At 42.9% G+C, this 24,534-nt stretch overlaps 1 protein-coding gene across 16 annotated transcripts in view; it reads right to left on the bottom strand.

Annotated features, from left to right (window-relative positions):
* The window catches only part of SLC8A1 (solute carrier family 8 member A1), a 379,615-nt gene that overhangs the window by 312,845 nt on the left and 42,236 nt on the right, over positions 1–24,534 (bottom strand). For 7 of the 16 annotated variants that reach the window (XM_032352861.1, XM_032352867.1, XM_032352863.1 and 4 more), the window contains exon 1: positions 10,416–10,795. The exons of 2 other annotated variants lie outside the window; for them this stretch is intronic. In XM_032352861.1, the coding sequence (XP_032208752.1) occupies positions 10,416–10,484 (69 nt within the window). In that variant the 5' untranslated portion in view covers positions 10,485–10,795. Of the gene's footprint in view, positions 1–10,415; positions 10,796–10,830; positions 11,070–12,098; positions 12,253–12,328; positions 12,347–24,534 lie in introns of those variants that run through there. 7 more of the 16 variants (XM_032352871.1, XM_032352872.1, XM_032352874.1 and 4 more) reach the window with 6 other exon arrangements.

The raw sequence follows: 24,534 nt of genomic DNA, 5'->3' as shown, positions 1-24,534 counted from the left end.
TTGAACTTTAATAAGCACCCCAGCTGATTTGATAGAGGCAGTCTTGGCACCATACTTTAAGGGCCCTGGCATAAAGGGCAGAACTGGGTAGAGAGTAGGCAGGGCATACGGTATCTTTGGCAAACACAGATGGCAGGGCAGAGCACTTAGACAAGGTACTTGACCAAAGGTAGTGGCCCCAAATTAGAATGTAGTGTTTCTTGTCATCTCAGTAAAATGATGATGTGAAATAATATATCAGAAAGGCTTTCCTTCTCATAGATTGGGACTCCAGACAGCATGAAAATAGGGACCCCCTTGGTAAGTTGGTGGGGAGGTAGGGGAGAGGACAATGGAGAAGAATGGACCCTACCCGGAGATCACAGGGGTCCCCAGAAGAGGAGGTTAAAGCATTGGGAGTAACTTATATCTACTTCATAATTTTGCAAAGGGTTAGTTGTGCCTCTTTAAATAGAAACAGCTAAGGATTTCTAAGACACCGTATCAACACGCGGCAAAGACAGAGGATAAATGGAAGTCCTTGGAGACCTTCTATCCAAGTTCCATGCACAATTCCTGAATAGAGTAGATAATATGTTGAAATGTAAACCCCAAAACTGGGTCCTTGGGTGGTGAGGAAAGTTCTGCTCCTTAAATTATAGGGTCTTTAGGGGAATATCACCACTCCCTCTGTTCACCTCAACTCAAGAGTAAATCTTTGCCGTTCACTTTCTGCCTTCTAGTCTGCCTCTTGGGACTAGAGATGTTTAATACAGAATCTAATTTCAAGCTATGTGATAGGAACATTCAGAATGCCTTTAAAAAAAAAAATCTTTCATAACAAGGAAAATGCTGGTTATGTGAGCAGAGGCTGGTGAATTTCATCAGCTTTTTCCCTGAGTCATTAAGCTTCATCTTCAAGTAGATTGCTTTTCAGGAGATGGAACCCTATCAACTTGAAGCTTGTGAGTCTTTTAAATTTTCCTGCATAGTGTCAAATCACAGTCCTTGAAAAGAATAAAATGCTCTTGAGAAAAGCAGAAGGAAGTAAAAAGAAATATTTTTTTAAAAAACTCAAGTTAACAGATGCTCGTGTAATGGTGACCCTTTCTCAATATTCTGTGCTACAATTTTCTAAAGTTTCTGACAATATGCACAGTGACATGGCTCTAAAACCAGGTGTGTGTGTGTGTGTGTGTGTGTGTGTGTGTGTATTTATTTATATGTATTTATTATTATTATATATTAATTTATTTATCATTATGTGTATTTATATATATATACACACATAGAACAAATACTTCTTTTTAAATGAAAACAGCTTAGAAAGGAACTGGCCAAATTTTAGTATTTACAGGAATAAGTTGGGTAGCTTATAGGAAAACAAAATTTTTACACAAATCCCTGAGCACAGTTTATGAAACATACAGTTTCTCTACTAGATAAAGCATCTAGTGAATATGCCCTTTATACCAATCCCATAATCTATATTTGAAGAATTGTTTCAATATTGGCTGAAGTGTTATAGTTTCAATGTGAGTAACTATGCCAAGACTATTTTGTTATGGTCTTTTTGTGATAGGCCAGGATTGGAGAGGAGCCAATAGAATAGTTGAGAAAAAAGTCAGTGGAGAAAGAAATGCCAATCATTTAATCATTTCATTAGCAAGTGAAGATAGTAACTTCTTCCTTTTAAGCAAAGACTGCTTTCATCGATATCAATGACTTATGCAAGAACATTCATTCACTCATTCACTCAACAAACCCTGAATGTCTCTTCGTGTCTGGAGTGGGAGGGCCACTGGGGCTAGAGCCATGAAGTAAACAGATACAATTCCCCTTCTGGAATTTATTATGTATCTGAGAAGACTGATGACAGATGTTAATTTAAATTATTTCAAAAAGAAACATTATCAACTCTGATAAATGTTATAAAGGCAAGACACTACCCTCCAAGAGTAAGCAATGGAGGACCTGAACTACTAGGGTATTAGGGAAGGCTTTGCTGAAGAAACAACACGTTGAGCTGAAAATTAAGATGGTCAGCAGGAAGCCAGGCCAAAGATGGTTGGAAGGCCAGGTCTTGGGTTAGACTTTTTGCAGTTCACCTTCTCTGTAATGGAATTACTCACAGACTTACCTTCTTAGATATGCTGGGAGGCAGAATGAGACCATGTTTAGAAAATACTCAAAGCGAGGGGATGGGAGAGGGGAGAGGTACACAGGGCAGGTGGGTACCTGGGTGGCTCAGTTGTTAAGCAGCCAACTCTTGACTTCGGCTCAGATCATGATCTCAGGATCCTGGGATTGAACCCTGACCTGGGACTCCTTGCTCAGCAGAGTCTGCTTGAGATTCTCTCTCTCTCCCTCTCCTTTGGCCTCTCCCCCTTCCCTCTCTTGGCCCCTCCCCCTTCTCTCTCTCTTTTTCTGGAATAAATAAATAAATATCTTTTTTATCAAAGAGAATACTCAAAGTGGCTTCTGTAATTTTTTTTAGACTTTCCCCTCTGAGGTCACAATCATGTAATTGCAGTTAATTTCATTCTACCACTGTGCTGGGGGCAATGTGGTAGACAGAAAGATCACTGATCTGGGGTCCAGAAGAAATGAGTGCTGGTGTCAGCTCTAAAGGAGCAGTACTGTGGCCTAAGACAGGGCATTTTCCCTTTCTCAACCTGATCTATAAAACTGGGACTCAGGCTAACAACAGGAAGCTAGAGTACCCCAATCCCTCACTTTGGCATTCGAGGTCACCATCCATAATACAGCACATGTCTACATTCCCAGGGTTACTGTTCCTGATAACCAACTGAGCTACTAAACAAAAATTACCCAAATATGAACCATGTTTTCCTCCCTCATACTTTTCTACCTGCCCTCCACGATCCATCTTAAATGTCCAATTTCCCTTCATAAAACTGCTTTTACACCTAGGAAGACCCCTGAAAGCCACCTAACTCTGCCTCTACCCCCCTTTTTCCAAACACGAAAACTCAGGCCATGATAACTTAAAAGACTTTTTCAAAAGGCACACATCTCAGATTTGACAGAGTTAGGCTCTAAAACGAGGTCTCCGTTTCTAGGCCACCTCTCTTTGCACGACACCAACCCCGACTGCTAAGATTCTTCAAGCTCAACGATATTGCCTTTGTGTCTCTCATAGTCTAGCTGTGTGTCAGGAGTAGGCGAACTAGGGCCAACAGGTCAACCATAGCCTGCTACCTATTTTTACAGACCCACTTCATTAATTTTTTTTTTACTTTGTTAACTAACTGAAACAAAGAGAAAAACAATGTTTCGTGATGTGAAAATTATATGATGTTCAAATTCTAGCATTAATAAATACTGTTGTATAGCACACAACATGCCCATTCATTTAAGTATGGTCAGTGGGTGCTTTCAGGTTACAACAGCGGTGTCGAATCATTGTCACAGACCCTGTGGTCCACAAAGCCCCAAATGTTTACTATGCGGCCTTTTGAAATACAGTTTTGTGACCTCTGGTGTATGTCATTATGTGTGTCCTTATCTTCCTTCTCGCCATGGCAACCTCCCACAATTAGCACGTTCATATAAAGGCATGCAGGCAGGGACAGAAACTCTCAATCTTCGTCTCAAGAAGTCAGAACAAATCCTTATTGAGCACCCACATGCCAGAAACAGTTCCATATGTTTTATAAGTATTAATGTATTATTCCTCGCAGAAATCCCACGTGGCTTTTTGCTATTATCATTCCCATCGAATAGATGAGCAGATTGAGGCACAGAGAAGTCAAGTACCCAGCACGAAGTTAAATACGCCATGAGTCCAAATAAATAATATGACTGTCATGAAATGGCTGTTGACCTCAGAGAACTTTAGCCTGAGGATACCAAGGTCCCTCATTTTGTTAGTCAATACCTTCAATCTAGAAGCAAATCTTTCCACCTTGGGGAATCATTAGGAGATACCCAGGGACCCTTGAGGCCAGAAAACACAGATACATTTCTGGAGGCCTTCTACATTATCAGACAAAAATAGAAGATGTGACTTTGGTGACATGACCTCAGAGCCCTAGAACTGAATTCAACTCTCTCCTATTTCACTCTCTAGGGTCATTTATTTTCATGTGGCCTTCATGGGCTCATTTGTTTCAAAAGGACTATCTGAATCTCTGCTGTTCCTTCCGGAGCTGGCTGAGGTTCTAAGCAGTAAGAGCAAAGAGAAGGAGAAGCTCTCAGGCCAGGAGAAGAGAGGCAGTGAGGAGTCCGGGAGAATGAGCCACCACTTCTGCCCAGGACCAATTCACAAATTTCAGCTCTAGGGAGCTCACATTCCCCACTACCTGGCTGGTAGGTTATTTTGGAAGAGTGACTTGGAACTTTTGAGAGACATAAGACATATGACTTAGCACGTCTCCAAATTTTATCCTTTCGTCTCTGCCCAGTGCCATTTACTTTGGAGGCTCTACCATAGTCTATGCCGGAAGTTTAGGTTTGCCGGCAAGGATAAGCAGCATGATTCTCTACACCTGCTGTTGGGACGGGATGTTCTACATCTAGCAGGGACAGCCACAGCAGGTCCTGTGCTTTACAGGGAAGCAGAAAATGAACAGGAGTTCAAGAAGCTCAAGGGAGAAACTACCAGAGCCATTTGGTGCCAAATTAAAAAAAAAGGGGGGGGGACCACTTGTAATGGCCCAGAAAACATAACCATTAAATTTAAGAGAGGAACAGGATAGCAGGTGGTCTGTCCCTTGTCTGACCTCTCTGATGGTTACAGTGTCTCTCTTTAAAGGTCATGTTGGAAATTCATCTGGAATTTTGGTGGCCGATGCTATCACTTGTTCCAGAGCCACAGTTCCCATGGCATGGCTCTGACTGGGACACACAGCTGATTTGGAAAGCCTGGTAACGGCCCTAACATTACCTCAGGGTTGTCCTTGTCATAAATTAGCTGGAGCTGGTTTACATGTTCCCAAAATGCTCACTTTATTTATTTTATTTTAAGAGTTATTTATTTATTTGAGAGAGAGAGAGAGCACACCACACGCCTGTGTGCATGGGCGGGGTGGGGGGAGCATGGTGGCAGGGAGGGGTAGGGGAGACTCTCAAGCCCAGTCTGATTGCGGAGTCCCACTTGGGGATGGCCGCGGAGCTGGATCTCAATGACACTGAGATCACAACCTGAGCCAAAACCAAGAGTCGGGTGCTTAACCGACTGTGCCACTCAGGCATACTGGTTTTATTTATTTTAGAAGCCCTTTTCACTCTTTGAAAAATAAACTACAATGCGTCCTCCTCCATGAAGCCTCTTCCAATATTCTCTTCTTCCTTCTGCTCTACAGCTTTGTGCTCATTAGACAGTTGAAGCAATATTCCCCAGGTGGCTCAGCAGGTAGGTGTTCTAGACCATGACATCCCTAAGACTAGAGAACACGGTGCGAAGAACACGGCTTTTGAGCAGCATCAAAAACCGGTACTATCACCTATTATCTCTTAGATAAGTTATTTAACAGAGCCATCATCTTCATTTTTACATCACGATAAGGATGCTTCCTTGTGGAGCATTTATAGACTATTAAAGAGAAAACACACTCAGAGTGCTTAGATTGGCCCTGAGCATACAATGGGCACTCGGCAAAAGTCAAGTAACTCCTCTTCATCATCTGCATTCTCTGAAAAGCCCAGCACAGTGCCTTGCATACAGGGAGTGCTCAATAAATACCATGGTTGGGTTGGAATAAATTGCTGAATCACTCTCTTGTCTGTCGGACTTCATCTCACATTAGATTCAATGAAGAAATTAGTAATTACTCTGACTTCACAGGTAAGGACATGTGATGATGTTTTGGGTCTTTTTTAAAATGGGCTCTAATATTTATATTTACTTTTCTGTACCTATTGTATATGCAAGAAAACATTTGTCTGAATTGGTATCGCATGGGCATTTTGTAGGTTACTGGTATGAATATTCCAAAATGACATAGAGTAGAAGCCATTCAGGAGTTTAAGGATATCATTTCACACTGGGGAACATAATTTGCCCATTCTCAGAAGAATTCAAAAGGCTACATTTTCCAGAAAGGATCAGATTTTTTATATATTTGCTGCCCTAGAAGATTTCAGTGTGGGAATCCATCACACTGTCTGTCTGACTACTCTCTATTCCCTGTCAGCAGCCCCATTCCTGGGCGCGCAGGTCCTCACACTTCCCCACCAGAAGGAGCCTCTGAGGGCACAAACTGGGCACCAACCCAGTTTCAAACTACTTTCACTTCCTCTGCACCTTCCTGTGTTCCAGGCCCTCGGGACTTTTCTGTCAGCTGACCTGATAAACCAACCAAAGTTAACAGACGAGCAGATGCCAGTTGTTTATAAGAATTCAAGGTAGCTCTTGGGGCGCTTGGGTGGCTCAGAGGGTTAAGCCTCTGCCTTTGGCGGAGGTCATGATCCCAGAGGCCTGGGATAAAGCCCCACATCGGACTCTCTGCTCAGCAGGTAGCCTGCTTCCTCCTCTCTCTGCCTGCCTCTCTGCCTACTTGTGATCTCCGTTTGTCAAATAAATAAAATCTTTAAAAACAAACAAAAAAAGAATTAAAGGTAGCTCTTTCCTAAGAGATGTCATTGTATGGCATTAGGGACTTACGAGATAGAAATACTTTATTCAAATGAAAGTCTAATAATAAGAATTTCTGATCTTACATTGGTGGATGGAGAAATGCTTCCGCGCCAAGGATGCTTTGTACCCCCTCCCCCGATCACTTAGCAGGCAGTTGCCTATAATGCCCCTCACTTCGGGACTCTTCTCCTTCCGCATATCCTCCACCTCCTCCTGAAATTGGCTGGAAAGTTTCAGGTAAAGAAGAAATGTGATTCTCTTGAACCTTTGTCTCTCTTGTTCCGTACGACACTCTCTTGACTAGACAGATCAAAGGACAATCCCAGAGTGGATACAAAACACTTAGAGTTTCACAAGAGTTGTCAGCAAGGAGAATCTACTTGAGGCAGCAAGGGAGACAAGCCACTGCCTTCCAAGTTGAGTCAACACACAGGAAGCAGGCCCCCGATCTCATTCGTGCTCTGAGCTGCTCTTGCTAAAAACCTGCCGGGGAGAGTAGCTTACCCTAGAAGTCTCCAGTTCAGAACATAGGCTGTATGAGCTACAAACCTTCCTGAGAACCTAACTATTGATTAGCTTGAGTCTTCAAAATATGTGTTGTATAAAATATATCTTGTGTTGTGTGGGCGTGTGGGCGTGTGTGCGCGCCGAGAGCCTAAGGAGGGAGGGAGGCCGTAAGAGAGACAGAGATGGACAGACACAGATACACAGGCAAAAGGTACCTTTTGAAGAGAAAGAAAAAAAACTGAAAATCATCTCACTCCATGTAATGAGGCCCCACTAGACTAGCTTGGAGTCCAAATCAAAATCTGAGGCCAACTCTGAAAGCTCACATTTCCCAGATCTATTCTGTTCCTGTGGGTCAGAAAGCATCTGACATTTACTTCCACTAAATCTCAAGTATGTCTCCAGGGGGTAGACATCCCTTTGTTCCGAGAGAAAACTTGAGATGGCTAGTTCAGCAGTCCACTGGTTAGGGTAGCCACAAGTATTACTGAGATCAGATCCCAAGTGATAGGCGGCTGAGGGAGCCCAGAGTGAGGTTCCCTGTGGTTCTGAGATCTGGGGAAAGTCAGGGAGAGTATTTGCCACAAGAGGGAGCAGGAGAATTGGATCAGATGGGAGGCGATCTCGTAGAGGTTATGATGAGGGGTCTAAGTACGAGGTATGGACAATAACGGAAGATGTTCTGGCAAGAGACATCTATCACTCATAAGAAAAAAAAACAAAGTGGGGGGGGGAATGAAAGAAGCAGGAAGAAGAGAGAGACTGAAACACGTTGATTCCTAAATTCTCAGCAAACATAAAGCAACAATTTAATTCTTGGCTAAAAGCAACATACATTTACACTGCGAAAATACAAAGCATGCAAGATAGGTGCTCTCCCATCCTCTTTTAATCCTGTATTTATTTCTTTCTTCCAGATTTAATTTCTATTTCAACTTGGCCCTTGGTTATTTCCCTGCTGATGGGGTAGACTGCTTGCTACTTACCTCCATGCTAGGCTCCCTCCACCTGAAGGCGTCATGGAGAAAGAGCTCCTCTCACTGAATTGCAAAGCAAAAAAATCAGACGGCAAAGTCCTAAAATGCACTTACTTTGAAAGAAACACAACCATGACCTAAATGAATGCTTTAACTTCCTTTAAAGCAAGAATGTAACCTCATTGGATCTGCAGCGCTTTTATCATCATTTATTTTTTCAAAGAAACAGATTAAATACGGAGAGAGAGAAAAACCATGCGTTTACTTTGCGAGATAAATAAAAGTCTATTTTTGTCTGATAAAAAAACATGTTAAATATAGCTTGCTAACAAAATGCTGAAGCTCTCTTGGATTTTTTTTTTCTTCAAAACATAGTAAGCTTCAAAGAACAATTAATGTTATTCTTGCATAAAGTCCTAACCATACTTCATCTTCCTTTTGTTAATATTATTTGGAGTAAAAGCACCTCTAACATTTCTCTTTTTCCCCTTCATGGTCAACAAAGCTCTTAATCTTTATCCAAAATGATATAGCAGAAACCATTCAACAGTGATGATAAAATAAATAGAAAGACAGATGGATAGACAGGTAGGTAGATAGATAGACAGACAGATTGATAGATATAAAGCAGAGCCTTCATATTCTTTTAATTCATTACTCTCCTCTTCCAGCCCTATGAAGCTTTCAGGACAGAGTAAATGAAGTCTGATTATCATGGACACTTGCATTCTTTGCAACACTGCACAGCTCAATAGTCAATAATGGTTTACCTCTATCCAGTTCTTTAATTCCCTAGTAATTAGTCATTCCATATTTAAGACAAGACAACAGCCATTTTAGGGAGAAAAAAAAAATCAGGGCTTTTTTTTTTTTTTTTTTTTTTTAGTAGGTAGGAGAAATCTTAGCAAAATAGCCCTTAGAACCAAATGGAATTCTTCAAGCAGGCGGGGTTTGTAAAATGAAAACCGTTTAAGAAAACACATCTTGCTTCTTGATGAAGTAAGTGGGTCTTCCCCCCACCTTCTTACTCACAAGGCCCCAAAGATGGAGCTAGCTCTCCCTTCCTTCCTCCTTTCGCACCAGCCTAAGCAGCCCATTAAGCAAGTTTAGCAAACCCATAGAGCTAAATCCAAGTAACACAGGATTTGAAAGAGGAACGTAAAAGCCATCACCCCTGTTCTGGTTTTGTTTTCTTATCTGAAATGAATGGAACATCTAGATACATTTCTACTCTCCTTTCCTGACTTGCTGCAGGAGTAGCTTTGAGAGAAAAAGAAAACATACAAGTGTGTGCATGTGTGTGTTGGGGGGGAGTGTGGGGGGTGAGGTCTACTTGCAGAACCCCCTCCTAGTTGCTCCCCATTTCCCCATTTCCCTTAGCAAATCTTCCTACAGATGCTGGGTTGTGGGTGCTCAAATTGCTCATATTTGGAGATCCTCAAGCTATGCCTTTAACCAGATCTGATCAGAATCCACCTACCCTGCCAGCTCCTCCATGATCTGGATGCCAGGACTGTCTTTACCACATCTGTCATTTTTTAAAAAGCTTCTTCCACTACACCTCCTACTGATATCCTTTTTTCTCTTTTTAGTCTTTACACCTCCAGCAGGACAAAGTTTGTATTGTTATAGTCACAACCACTAGTGGCTGACTAGCAGGAGAGATACAGAGCGCCTGCAAGGGAGCCGGGCTAAGGGGGGGTTAAACAGATATCTAGTGCAAGGCATGACTTTCTTTCCAATGACTGCGGACACCATGCACTATTGCTCTGTTCAGAAAATTCTTTGCTAAATTTGATCACTCTGCTTTCAACCCAACCACTGCCACTTTGTCTGGAGAGGGAAATACAAATTGCTAGCCCCAGTCATTCATCAAAACAGTCAACAGAATCCTTGGTGGGGGGGATGTTTAAAATCAAGGATGCAAACACACTGTCTTTTTAAAAGCATCCTCTGGGCAGATTCGGTTTCTTTAGCCTACTGTCCACCCGTAAGACCTCCCTCTTCTTCATTAAGGAGGAGCCAAGAAGGATATCCTCACACCTCAGAACACAGACCATTTCCCCAAGAGCCAGCAAATCTCCAGAGGCAGATAATGCAGCTGCAAAGTTCCCTTCGAATCTCGTGGGGGGAAAGACGCCTGTGTGTGCAGGAACCCCAAGGCACACCCCGGCATAGGGCCCAGAGACGGGAACCCTCCAGCCCATTCCCCCCGCTGTAAAGCCCCCTTGCCTGTTCCTCCTGCCCCAGCCACAACTCCCTCCTCTCCGCAGTCCGAGGTGAAGGCGCACCCAGAGCTGGCCGGAAACGAGCCTCTCAAGCGTGGCCTTGGGGAAGACCCCAGGAATTACCAGGAGGTGGGATGACCGCGGAGCAGAGCCCAGTGGGTGGGGACGCCTGGATCCCCAGTAGCGCGGCATTCCGGGCGGACTTAGCTCTTCGCGCCCCGAAGCCTCGGAGCCCAGCGCGGCGAAGGGTGCAGCATCTCTCCTTAGCAGCCCTTTCTTCCTCCGGCAGCCGGCACTGGCAGGCAGGCACACTCACGCCCAGACGCACCAGCCCGAGCAATTTCGCTCCCCGAGAAGCGCGGACACCCCAGAAAACGTGTGGGGACACACGCGCGCGCACACGCGCGCACACACACACACACAATCCAGCAGCCGGTCCGTGGCCCAAGCGGAGGGAAGTGTAGCCTCAGGAACAGGAATAGCAAACAGTTGGCCGTAGCGGACCAAATCCCTTCTGCTGCCCATCATAAGATCCTACCTGATCTGGGGGGAGTGTGGATGGATCCGTCCCCGGTTCCTCCACGCTAGCAGGGAATACGGCGCGCTCCCTCCTTTTAAATAGCTCCCGACCGGGAAGAGGTCGCTCCCATCTTCTGGGGGAAGCACAAAGCAGGCGGCGGCGGGCAGGCTCCCGAGCAGCGCCGGCGCGAGCGGGAGCGGCGGCTGCGGGCAGCCGGTGCGCGCGGGCGGGAGGCAGGCGCGGCGGAGGCCGGGAGGCTGGGAGGGCCGGGGCCCGGGCGGCGCGCGCGCTCCCCCTCCCTCCCGCGCACACTCGCCCGCCCGCCGCCCGCCCGCCGCCCGCAGCCTCGCACTCGCTCACACGCGCGCTCGGCCCCCCCGCCGCCGCCGCCGCCGCCGCCGAGCCCCGGCGCCTTCGGCGACCGCCCGAGGTGGGGAGAGCCGGCGCGTTTCTGGAGCCCGGAGCGGTCTGGGAGCCTTTCCAGCCTCGCAGCCTCCGCCGCCGAGAAGATTTGTCGGTTTGCTCCCGGCCCTCGGCCCCGCAGTGCGTTCTGGCCCCGCGCTAGCGCTCCCTCGGGCGCCCAGCCCATCGATGACACGCGCAGACGGGCGCTGCAACTTTTCTTTTGAACCTTCCTCGCCTCTCCCACCAGGCAGAACCCTCACCCCGACTTGCCTACCCATTTCTCACCTCTGGAATTGTTCATCCAGATCTATCTTTCTTCCTCCGCTTTCTAGCCCTCTGCTAAAGGAAGCTTTGGCTTAGCAAGGGGACCTGGGGATGTATCAATGATTTTCTCTTACATCCTCACTGTGTTTTTCCTACGTATAGACACGCACAGCAGTACCGTGGCCAGACGCTGCTGACACAAGCAGATAAGGATGTGGGGGTAAGGGAGAGGTATTCCCCAACCGAGATCTCTGAAAGATTCTCCGTGTTGGTATTTCCCTCGAAGATTGCAAAGAGCTCACCTGGGAATAAAGACCAAGAAGCTGTTTAAGGCGAAAGCCCGTGCTGCTTCTAAACTACACGGAGGAGTAAAAGCTGAGCATTAAGGTTGAGTTGGGAAAAATCTAATGCAGCAATCGACGAACCATTCATTGGCCTTTCCAAGAGAAGCATTATCATTGCCAATACATCACTTCCCCATAATTAATAAAGGAGCATTGCACCAGGCCCTTGCTCTCTTGACAGCTCATTCATCCTTACAAACCCTTAATGACTTGGCAGGATGGAAGGCTAGACCCACTGTGGAGTTCACAAACCTGGCTGCCCATCAGACACACCTGGGAAGCTTGTTTAAAAAGGCAGATTTTAGCATCCCATCTTGAGACTCTGGCGATGCAGTCCTCAAGCGTGACTCCGAACTTCTCTTTGTAAAGCACCAGTTGGCACTCACCACTGGTGTAGCTTGGTGGACGTGTGAGGGGTCAGGGACAGCTGTATGGAAAAGGTGAGAGGAACAGAGCATAGGGCAGAAAGTTAAGTCCTTAGGAGAGATCTCCCCACTACTTACTCTGGAGCTCTCTGGCAGCCAGGCCACAGGAGAAAGGAGATTCTGACTCCAGGAATCCCACTGTTGGACTATGAGGCCAGTGGCTCTCAACGCTGACTACACTTCCAAATCTCCTGGGGAGCTTTAAAAAATCCCAGTGCTTAGGCCACACCCCAGACTGATTAACTTGGAATCTCTGGGGGTAGGACCCAGGCCTGGGTAACTTTTTTTTTTTTTTTTTTTTTTAATACCCCAATTGATTCCTACCTGTAACCAAGGTTGAGAACCACTGTTCTAGCACCAATATCTCTCAACTCTGAATGTGCATACGAATCACCTGGGGCTTGCGGGTTCCTCTGGAGCAGGCCTAGGATCTGCATTTCTAGCAAACTTACAAGTGACGTTGGTATTTCCGGGTGATGTCTGTGCTTTAATTAACAAGGTTCGGCTGTGTCCACCTAATGGTTGGGGATACACGGCTACATGGTGGAAAGCAAGCTTCTTCTTGTCTTATATATTCCCAGGAGTCGTTCTCCCCTGAGAACATTTTCCTTTCCTCGCTAGGAGTTAAATGCTCTTGACTTGCCACAGACTTTTTGTTAGATTGCCCTGACTAGTGGGTGTAAACAGAATGACATGTGGGGAGACAGAGAAGGTCACCATCTCTCTGTAAGAGTATGTCCTTAGCCAAAAATTACTTAGGGTACTGATTTCAAGAGAGTGTGAGAGGCAGACATTTGGCTCATACTCAATGAAAGGGACTTGGAGAGAAAAGTGGCTGCTTTCTAAATGACACAGAGCATAGCCTGTAACTAATGACTCTCCCCACAGGAAATAGGACCAGGCTAAACTGCAGGAACTGAGCAGAAGAGCTGAATGAAAATGTGAGTGGACTACATCTCATTGGAACAGATTCTGTGGAAGGGGCGTAACCTAGTCTTAATATTAGGGACCACTTGGTGAAAGCTCCGATTTTCTCAGAAGTGTAAGCACACTTGTGATGTGGGCGACACCAGCCCTGTCTGTATTCCAGTGGTGCCCAGATTTCACTTTATCAGTAGCTGAGAAAGCATTAAGACTTCATCTTGGTCCCCTTTATTCCTCCTCTTTTCCAATGTAGTCTGGTACTAGGTTAATTTGAATTTGGTGGGAAAATCTACATAAGTTCCTCTCTTTTTTTTTTTTTTTTAAGGTTTTTTTTTCTTTTTTTTAAGATTTCTTATTTATTTATTGTCAGAGAGAGAGCACAAGAAGACAGAGTCGCAGGGAGAGGCAGAGAGAGAAGCAGGCTCCCCGCTGGACAAGGAGCCCGTTGTGGGACTCAATCCCAGGACCTGGGATCACGACCTGAGCGGAAGGCAGAGGCTTAACCGACTGAGCCACCCAGGCTTTCCTAAGTTCCTCTCTTTACCTAGAACCATTAAAAGGCAGCCTAGTGCCTAGTGATTTTGGCACCCCCTTTCTGATTTGATTCAATTTCTGAGTCCTTAATTTCTTTTTTCCTTTCATTTCTCATTTAAGGCATCTTTATAAAGGTTTCAGGGCCCCAAGGCAAGTCAGACCTTTTGCTCCCTCCTAAATGTCATACATGACTGGATTTTTATTGTAAGAATTATCAAAGACTACATCACTAGCAAGGCTCTAGGTAAGGAAACAGAGTGGTTTCTGCAGCCTGTGGCTTTGGAAAGAAGAAATACTCTACGTAGGAAGGTGGTGATTTACATTCCAATGCCAATAGTTATTTCTTAATTGTATTCTTGAATCTTGATTGCCAATCTTTTCTTCAGGCTTAGGATTCAGAGATATGGGTTTCTTCTGTTAGGTATCTGAAGGAGTAAGGCATGACCATTTGGGGGACTCTACAGGAAAATCACTAAGATTTGATCTATTCTAAAGACGGTTCATGGGCACCTGGGTGGCTCAGTGGGTTAAGCCGCTGCCTTCGGCTCAGGTCATGATCTCGGGGTCCCGGGATCGAGTCCCGCATCGGGCTTCTCTGCTCAGCAGAGAGCCTGCTTCCTCCTCTCTCTCTGCCTGCCTCTCTGCCTACTTGAGATTTCTCTCTGTCAAATATATTTAAAAAATAAATAAATAAAATAAAAAATTTAAAAAAATAAAAAAATAAAAAAATAAAGACGGTTCAAATTCTCATGAAATAATTCCCACAAACCTTCAGGAGACCTTATAGCAAACTCACTTTCAGACCAAGTGTAAATGTTGTGAATTAGGCCCTACTTTCCATCCAGTCTACAGACAAATTGGACATACGATCAAGCCTACCAAAATTTTATAAAATATTTAATATTTTGCTAAAACACTCAATAATTTTCCAACATAAAAAAAATAAGTACTTTGTTGTCATTTCTTTCATTTGTACTTTGAATTACTTAGGTCCGAGGTACCATCCTTGTTTTTCTAGTCTTGGGTCTTCACAAGTGTGTTCATATGGAGTTAGTAATTCCCCACCTTGTTTCCTCCTCAACCAGTCTTCACACTCAACTACCGGCTCATTCTTGAGCTCAATCTGATACTCATGTCTACATAAGAAAACAGTAGACTAGCTCGTCCCAGCATGGTCAGCACGAGGAGCTCAGCTTTAGCCATTCTCCCTCTCTTGGGAACTTCAACTAGCCCACTGGCATGATTTGTCTTTTGGGCTTCCAATGCTGCTGATTGGATCCAGTGTTCTTTGCTTCAAGGGGGACGACAGGGACTTTTTTTTTTTATTGATTTCAAGTGCTATTGTTCCTCCTCGCTGGAGTCTCGTTCCTACAAGTAAACATTTACTTCTCTGTTTTATTTTGACTAGTTCAGCACCACTCTGAATTCCATCCAGTAAGTGGGTCCTACTGCTGGGTGGAAGCAGCCTCCCCAGTAGACTCACAGTTATAACCCACAATTCCTTCATTGGGAAGAGGTCACCCACTTCCTCTGAATTTGTTACAGTGTTTGGATCAGGGACCGGCATTTCCACGTTTGAGCGATTTATCGTCGTGGAGTGGGCTTGTACAAAATCCTGACACTCTTGTTTTCCATTTCTGCCTCATCACATTAAGGACATTATCTAGTCAGTGTCCCACAACTTGACCAGTGAGTAACTTCATGGCAGAATCACTATCTAGAGCAATGAGTAGATCATAAAAGAACTGAAACTGATTAAGAGTTAAGGATTTGGAGTCAGAGTATCTGGGTCTGTATCTCACCTGAGGCCGTGGGATCTTGGGGAAGTTCTTTAATCTCTCTGAGTCACAGTATCTTTGTCTGAAAAACCTAGACTGTAGACTCTCCTTAAAGAAGTTATAGGAAGGATAAAATGTATATTATGGGCTTGACTTAGTCCCTGGTTACGGTAATTACTCAATAAATGATGCTATTGTTATTACCATTGTTGGTAAGTTTCCATAAAAATGATATTCATAAAGTAAAAAAAAAAGTATTTATATAATTAAGTTCCACATAATCAGGCCATCTCATTATCAATAACGATTAGGCTGTCATTTATACTATACAGAATTCTATACTAGAAATAAACCCAGGAAAATGAATGCTCTACACTTTGAGAGTACTTCCTTCCTCTGTAATGAAAGAAGCTGTTGCATGCTTTCTAATTCTGTTTGTACAGAGTGCAGGTATCTGTCTCATAGAGGGGCACTCTATCTGTTGTATATTGGCTTGGTACAATGTCAAATCTACTTATTCATGACAAAGACCAAAACAAATAGTTGTTTATAGAAATAAAGTTGTGTTGATGTAAGCATGAGGTAAGTTATATCACGGCATCATCATCTCATCTCTCCTCACCAATGAGAACTCAGCAGTTCAGCTGGTAGAGCACTGGGGGGAGGGGTTCTCGATAAAAACATATAAAGAGGCAACTGTGGCAAAGGGACATTTAGACTATAAATACCAAGAGTCTGTGAGGCCTGTCTGAGAGTGCTCAGTCTGGGCAAGGTGACTCCTTCTCAGCTAAAATAGCTCTCCAAAGACCTTGGGGCATTCGCTCTTGCCTTGGTCAAGGCGACTCTTTTTGGCAGTGGTGAAAACCATGCAACAGCCCTTGGCAAAGATCATCTTGCCCATCAACACCAGAGCTACCGTTCCCTAGCAACACGCTCTAGCAACAGGGAACTTTAACTTCTGAAGGGACAGCTGGACGTGAGCTCACAGTTGGCGGACGTGTCTCTTCCAAGTACCACCTCCTATAAAGGTTCAACCCCACTGAAGGTGGACTTTATTCCTTCCCTCTCCTCTTGCCTGGGATAATAGTGTGATTAATCTATCATTGATTTGGACTTTATTATTTCTTTATTGGTTTATTAAGAGACATCCTATTTGCTATTGACTAGTGAAATTCCCACAGTGCAACTGCATTGAATAAATTGCTGGCAAAAAAACAAAACAACAACAACAACAAAACCTCAGTCTCTGAGCATTAATTTGCTTTCCAAAACAAAACAACATTTTTGCTGACTCACAATATTTATTTTCCTTTATGTCTGGGTATTAACTTCATCCCATCTCCATTATAATCTGCGGGCATAATTTCCGATAGAGTAATTCAAACAAATTCTACTATAATGAAGATTTTGCTTGTTCTATCAATCATATATATTTTTAAAGATTTTATTTATTTATTTGAGAGACAGAGAGAGAGCATGACCTGGGGAGGAGGAGAGTAGGAGAAGTAGAAGCTGACTCTCTGTGGACCAGGGAGCCCGATGTGGGGCTCGATCCCATGACCCTGAGATCATGACCTGAGCTGAAAGCAGCCATTTAAAGGACTGAGCCACCCAGGAGTCCGTCTTATCAATTATATTAACAGATGAACTTATCTGTGACATAAACTTCTTCACTAAGTTTGCACAAACTTTCCTCAACATTGATTCAAGGACTCTACCAAAAGAGACTGAAGACGAAGCCTCCAGCGTGCTCTGTACCAATTATTTGTGTAGATATTAAAATTATTTGCTATCTACCACCTAACTTTAATTTAAGAAATCCTTAGGCATTGATGAGGGAACTACGATCACCCTTACTTTACAGATTGAGCTCAAAGAGATTTGCCCAACCCAACAAGTATCAGTTATATTGTTACAAAATAATAAGGAAGCCCAGACCTACTCTTGGAGATTCTGCCTTCACTGACTGAATGTGGAGAATGGGCATTGGAAAATTGTTAAGTTCCCTGGGTGGTTCTGAGTTTCAGCCAGAGCTGAGAACCTCTAGCCTCAGATCAAATAGCTAATTAGTGGTAAAGACGAGTGAAAAAAATCCCTTGACATCCACTGCTTGTATTCTGCGGTTCCATCAAACCTTGATATTTAATAGAATATAAAAATGGAGACTCTTTCTGGAAACTTGAGAGCTCACAAATGTTTGGCGGTCTTTTTACATCTCTAAGGGGCACAATTGGGTTTTGTAATTGACCAAAGATAGATAAGCAGATTGGAAGAGATGCTCAAGAAAATTGAGACCATTGACTACGTGGTCTCTTTCTGTTTTGTTGAACACTCAATCCCCAGCATTTAGAACAGTTTTGGTACACGGTAGATGAATTAATAAAGCATATATTGTGCCCTGTCAGGGACTGCCCTGTGTTGACAAAAGATGGATTTGGGTTCTAGGGTCAAGTAAACTGTTGGGCCCCTGCCCAGTGCAAATTGTAACTCAATAGCAATCATCTCCTTGTAGCTATAGTGCAGGCCCTGGTTAGCAACTGATATCATCACCATATCCACACCCACAGTCCTGCCTGGCCACCTGCTCTGCGATGACAGACAGATTGTCTGTGACATTGCAGGAGGCCAGACCACACAGAGATGGCAATCTGACCGAGCCTCAGGCTTATGCTGGTAAGCTGACCCTTTGTCAATTATCTCAGGAATTACTTATAAACTCATTTGGCTCACTTTGTAAGAATGTCAGAGAATCTCTTATTTCCTGTTAAGAGAGGCTCTTTAAGCATATAATTTATGGATATGTGCTTGTTTCCTTATTGATTATTTTTCAAGAGTCAAGGGACCTGTGAATTTTCTGATATGTTCAAAGTCATCAAGCAACTCTTATTAAAAGCAAAAAGCTGGACAGAGCAGAGACAAAGAGAACACAATTGGGAATAGTCATATTAATTCATTTTCTCATCCATTCCTTTATGTTCATTCACCAACTACTGATGAGGGCCTACCCTCTCCCAGGCACTGTCCCAGACCCAGAGATACAATGGAGGAAACATCGGTTAAATTTCCCATCCTCTGGAACTTCTATTCTACAGGAAAAAGAAGAGGCAGTACACAAAATAAACAAATGAACTCCTGCTAGGGTATCAGATGGAGATAGTCCTATGGAGAAATGAAGCAATGAAAACAAGCTTGTGACCTCAGGAAACAAGTACAAGTTTTGGTGGTGAGTTTTGCGGACACCTCCGTGAAGTCAGAATTTCTCATCGACCATGCTTCCCTGTTTTGAGAGTCCCACACAGATGAAATGATAGAGCACAGTGTTTTGTTTGTTTGATACTTAGTTTCTGCCATGAGTCGAAGTTCCTTGAGGAATTCCCACCTCAAAGCAGCCAGCCTTGGTCAGACTCAGCTGCCGGGGCCCAAGCACACCATTTCCACCTCTGTATTCAGGTGCATGTTCGTCTGATATAAATCCAAGAGTTGTTCCAAAACAGCAGACAACTCCCAGAGGTTGCACATAAAATGGCTATATTCTTTCTAAGGCACAGCTGTTGCAAGAATTCTGACTACCCCTTTGGGTTTCATTTCAAGAATGGTGATTTAATGCAATTGGATGACCAACTTTACACAAGTGAGCTCTCATGGGGGGAACTCTTCCCACAAAGTCAATAGCACTGGTGAGGAGGGAGGGGCATAACGTGTAGCTTACTGATGGTTCCAGGGCTTCTTTCCATGAGTTTGTCACACCTCCTGTATCCTTCTTCCTATATTCTTATCTGAGATCACACAGTACACATACCACACACCCATACACACACACACACACACACACACACACACAATTGCATTCCTACACACACACTCTAGCGCAAACTCACACACTCACATACACAAATCTTAACTGTGACTAAATATCTACTTATTGGAAAAATCACCATTTGCAAATTTGCAAAAACCCATAGAAATAATAGCTGACTTCTTGCTTATTTTTTTGTTTTGTTTTGTTTTCTAATTTTATTTAACCTTCATGGCCTTTTATTGGCCAAGTCCTATACACTTGGTTTCAAATCTCCTTAGAGGCTCAGAGGCTAATGTAGAGTACCACCTAGGAACTGCTCTCTTTCGAAAAGAATGATGATAGTTTTGAGGCCTAAAAAAGATACTTGATTTATGCAACTTACAGATCTTGAGAGACATTTGGTTTTTGTCTTCCTTTTTCTTTTGTCCAAAAAAAAAAAAAAAAAAAAATCTCTGAATCTAGAAATGGCTCTAGGAAAGATTTTAGATGGAAATTTTAGATGAAATTTATTCACAACAAACTGCCAACCAACTCCAAAGAGATGATCAATAAGTATATGTTGAATAAATGATGCAGATTAATGGGACACGCCTTATTATAGGAAAATCATATAAAGGAAACTTTGAAGCCCATATCCTGGCCGAACCTGTAAATCATTCAGGCAGCAAACAGTGAGTGACGACTCCATCCAGTGCCATGAGATAAGTCCTGTGGTACTTAAAAATGAGAATTAGGTAACTCCAGGAATTTAGCTTCGTAGTAAGAATTAGACTCTGAAGATTTTTGAGCATGTGAGTGCTATAGCCAAATATGCATTTCATGAAGGTACATCTTGGGGAGGGTATGCGTTATATCAAAGCGAACATGGCAGGGATAAAGGGTCCAGCAGGGAGAAGATTACAGTCATCTCAGGGAAACCCCAGCCAGTACAAGGACTCTAAGCTATGACTAGAGAAGAAAGGGAATATAGTTATTTTTCTCCTTGGCTCAGATCTTCAGCAGAGCCTCATTACTGCTCCTTTCCCAGCCCAGTACTTTTGAAAATTACTGAGTTTTCACTTTCAGGGGAATCCTTCTGGATAGTTCCAATTGGAACACATATGATTTCTGTAAGGCTGTTGGTATTCTAGGAAACAAGTCTCCTTTGAGTGTGGCATACTAAAGGGGTGGGGGAGGGTCATCTGCTTCAGCAGGCAAGGAGACTATTTTATCCCTGGGGTGGTGCATGGTGATAATGACCCGAGGACAGCACTTAGTTGGTTTTATTATTGATTTTAAATTCTCTATGGACAATGCATCTCTATACTTTGTAACTTAGAGTCACTCCTCCTAGTGCCTGACCCCCTTGATGTGTGGCTGAGTTCTTAATATGTTATAGGAGACTGGGAGTATCTGGTCTTCTTTTAGTGACGTAGATCTGACTTGTAAATTGGGAGCAGGTGACAAGATCCGCATTTACAGCCAGTCTACTAGTAAATTGCCAGACATTAAAATCGACACTGTGGGAAAGCCAAATGGAGCTAAGTTTGGCAAAGGATGGCCTTTATAATGGGCCTCTTGCTTCCCCTAACTATAGCTGTTTTTAATATTATTTTAGAAATATACAGAATCAATGAAGGAAAGCTGAATGTAGTCAGAACATTTAATCAAATATTTATTGCCTTTCAAACACACACACATCCATAAGAACCCTGTTTTGCTAAAAGTACTTATTTTTTTAAAACTAGTCTTATTTATTGGATAACAGATCCAAGATGAACCAGTTAGCTTGATTTTTCATATGTATTTCTGACATCTCTTGTGACCCACCCTTATTCTGACACAAAGTGAAAGTTTGTACACTTGTCATTAGGAGAAATCTAGTGTTAATTTAACACTAACACTACTTGACATCGTAGGATATATTTTTAAGTGAAAAGCATATGCTAGATTTCTAGATCTTCATCCCCTTGTTTTAAGATGAAATGTTATTTATTTTATTTAAATAAATTTAATAAATTTGATTATTAAGATTGAGTTTTAATATATTTATTTAAATACAATTTTATTAATACTAATATTTAAAAATGCCTAATGAATTTTTCTGACAAGTTTGGAAACATCTTTCTTTTTTCTGTGAGAGAAAGTATCTTATGGTCAGAGCAGATGCATGGTTGAATCTTCTGGAAATGGGCTTGAATTTTGGAAGTTACTTGCTAGCTATATAATGAAAGATAAAAATCATTTATTCATGGGATCACTTATTTATTACGTTTTTAAAAGTAACTGTTAAGCAAGGGACTATGTCAGACCTAGGAATTGTCAATGAACACGTGAAAAAATGGAGCTTTCATCTTGGGGAAGAAAAGAGACATTAACCAAATTATATAATTCCTAATGCAGGAAGATGACCATTTTTAGAAGAGTCTGTTTTTTTGTGTTGTTTTGTTTTGTTTTGTTTTGTTTTATCTGCATATCTTCCAGAAATGCTCTTAGAAATTCCTCTCTTACATTTATAGATTAGAAGAAATATTGACAGCCAAAGTGAACAAATTAACTCTGGCTCAAGGAGCACCTGGTTGCTCAGTCGGTTCAGCGTCTGCCTTTGGCTCAGGTCATGATCTCAGGGTCCTGGGATTGAGCCCAGCATCGGCTCCCTGTTCAGTGGGAAACCTGCTTCTCCCTCTCCCTCTGCCCCTCCTCCCTGCTGGTGGTCTCTCTCTGTCAAATAAAATAAATAAAATAAAATATTAATTCTTGCTCAATTCTGACATGGAGACAACATATTTCATAACTGAAAGACTCCTATATTTCTACCTGTTTATTCAAAATTAAAATTTCTGAATGTGGTATATAAACAAATAAGCACACTGGTGTGTTGCACACTCTGTCAGGAGCTGTGGGAAGATAGTACTCAACCAGTCCCTCCTCTTTGAGGTAAAGAGGGGAGGCTCCCAGAATTGCTTTAAGGATGGGAAGAATCAGAGACTGCCAGCTGATTTCCAAGTCTTAGTCTCCAGTCCACTTTTGCATCCTATAGTCCTGAGGTGGTGGAAAGACCACTGGGGAGAAGTGGGGTGTGGTGGTCTCAGAGATAGGACTGCATCAGGGAAATGAGATTGGGGTGTAGACCTGCCAAGGATTCTACCACAGGAAGTAAAACTCAAAATAATAATCCAATCACACAGAAGTTCCTCAGTGCCTGGAAAAGATGCTGAGTAAAGTGTCCCTCCCCAATGAGAACAGCTGAGGACTTTATCCAACCACACTGAGCATATAACCTATAAGATGGCTCAGCAGCCCTCCTTCTTCCCGGCCGGAACAGTCTGGGAATGTAGAGGAAAGAGGACAGGCAGAATGTGGACAATATCCCCTTCTTCCCTAAGGTCTTGGGGTGGTAGGGCTGCTTAGGGGCAATTTGGAAATTCGTGGGGATGTTTTGTTGTTGTCACAATAATATGGATGTTGCTATAGACACTTACTGGGCCAGGGCCAGGAATGCAACACATCTTACAATGCGTGAGTCAGTCCCATATGGTGAATAATTGTCCTTCCTTTCATATAATTTTCGGATGTTCTACGAAGCCCTCATATAGGTGAAAAACTTATTATCTGAGCCTACAACCTTACTCTAGTTTTTGTATAAGAACAAAGTATTTTTGGCATGTATTAACTTACACTGATTTCTCCAGGAATAAAACTATTATATATATTGAGGGAAGATTGAACTTTGTTTTATTTGAAATTTAACAAGAGCTGTTTACCATTTTGGAAAAACTTCATGGCTGGCAATGTTGCTTGTTAACCAACATTTGTAGCTGTTCCCCTCAGGGGAGTTCTACATAGTAGGACAAGCTTCTGACTGCTCCCACATATCTTCTGAAGTCATACCTGGGATGTATAGACTGAACAACATATCAGCTCATTATAAAATATTGGTATTTATTCCCCTTTCATAGTATAATGAGACTATTTTATAAAACTAAGAAATATGTATGGAATAGGTTATATTATCAATTAATTTTATTTTGCAATAATGAGGAGGTTGCTGTAGCATTTTCCTATAAAAGAGGGAAATTGGATCTGAAGGGATTGATCACCTCTCCAAGTTCATGAATGTCTATTACTTACAAATACAGTCTGCGGCACCAAGGGCAGGAGCTGTGGGAGAATTCTGAATCTATTCTGAGGTAGAAATTTAATAATACATATGAATGAGTCAATGACAATAATGAGGCTCTTTCAATAACGAAAATTGATCAGAATTTTTCTGAACTGGTCTGCCCATTAGGGAGTCACTGCAGGGAAGGACCTCCACCAGAGCTCCACTGGAGGCAATCATTCCCACAGGTCATAATGGTCTTCCCTGAAGCTTTCATATCCAATTGGATGATCACATACCAGAAGAGCAGAAAGAGTGTGTAGTTATAGTTTTGCGACTACCTCGCTGCTACCAACTTTGTCTCCTTTTGCTTCTTCTACAGAACAATAATTTGCTATAGTTTGCTCCTTCCTTAAGGTCATAAGAGCACTCGGGGGTAGCTGGGTGGTACAGTCTGTTGAGGGACAGATTCTTGATTTCAGCGCAGGTCATGATCTCCTCATTGGAAGATAGACCCCTGCCATGGGGTTCCACGCTCAGCGCAGAGCACAGTCTGCTTGGGTTTCTCTCCCTCTGCCCCTCCCCACGCACATTCTCCCTCTCTCTCTCTTTCTATAAATAAATAAATAAAATCGTTTTTAAAAAAGTCCACAACAGCACCAAGCTTTGCTTCTCTTGGAAACTGAGAATATTAATAAATTTTCTGTCTCTTTGAGGATTATTCTGAGAATCATTTGGTGCAATAAACATGAGGGGAAATGTGATTCTGTACCTTGTTACCATCCAAAGTCCTCAGATCTTTAATTCATATTGGTTGGTTGAACAGGTCCTCCTCCCCTTCTCAACCCAACAAGCACAGACTCTGGAAAGTTTGACTTGGTCTTTATATTTCCCATGGATGATTCTACTTTCTTTATTCTCATGTATTATGTACCTGAAAAAACTATGATCACTTGATATCATTAACTCTTTCATAGGGCCCAAGAAAACACTAAATATGGTAGTGTCTAGATATTGAGGTGAAATAATCATATATTTTATAAGAACAGGTATTCTAAAATCAAAATATACAGAGAAGGCAAGAAGCTGGGTAAGTGTTTTAAAAGATGGATTAATGTGAGAGTGAATCCCACCAGGCGAACTGTTAATTAAAGCCTGCGAAACGAAT

This window comes from Mustela erminea, chromosome 7 (assembly GCF_009829155.1).
Source record: "Mustela erminea isolate mMusErm1 chromosome 7, mMusErm1.Pri, whole genome shotgun sequence".
Classification (NCBI taxonomy): domain Eukaryota; kingdom Metazoa; phylum Chordata; class Mammalia; order Carnivora; family Mustelidae; genus Mustela; species Mustela erminea.
Note: the sequence above shows the minus strand (reverse complement) of the source record. Positions and strands in the feature narration are given on the sequence as shown.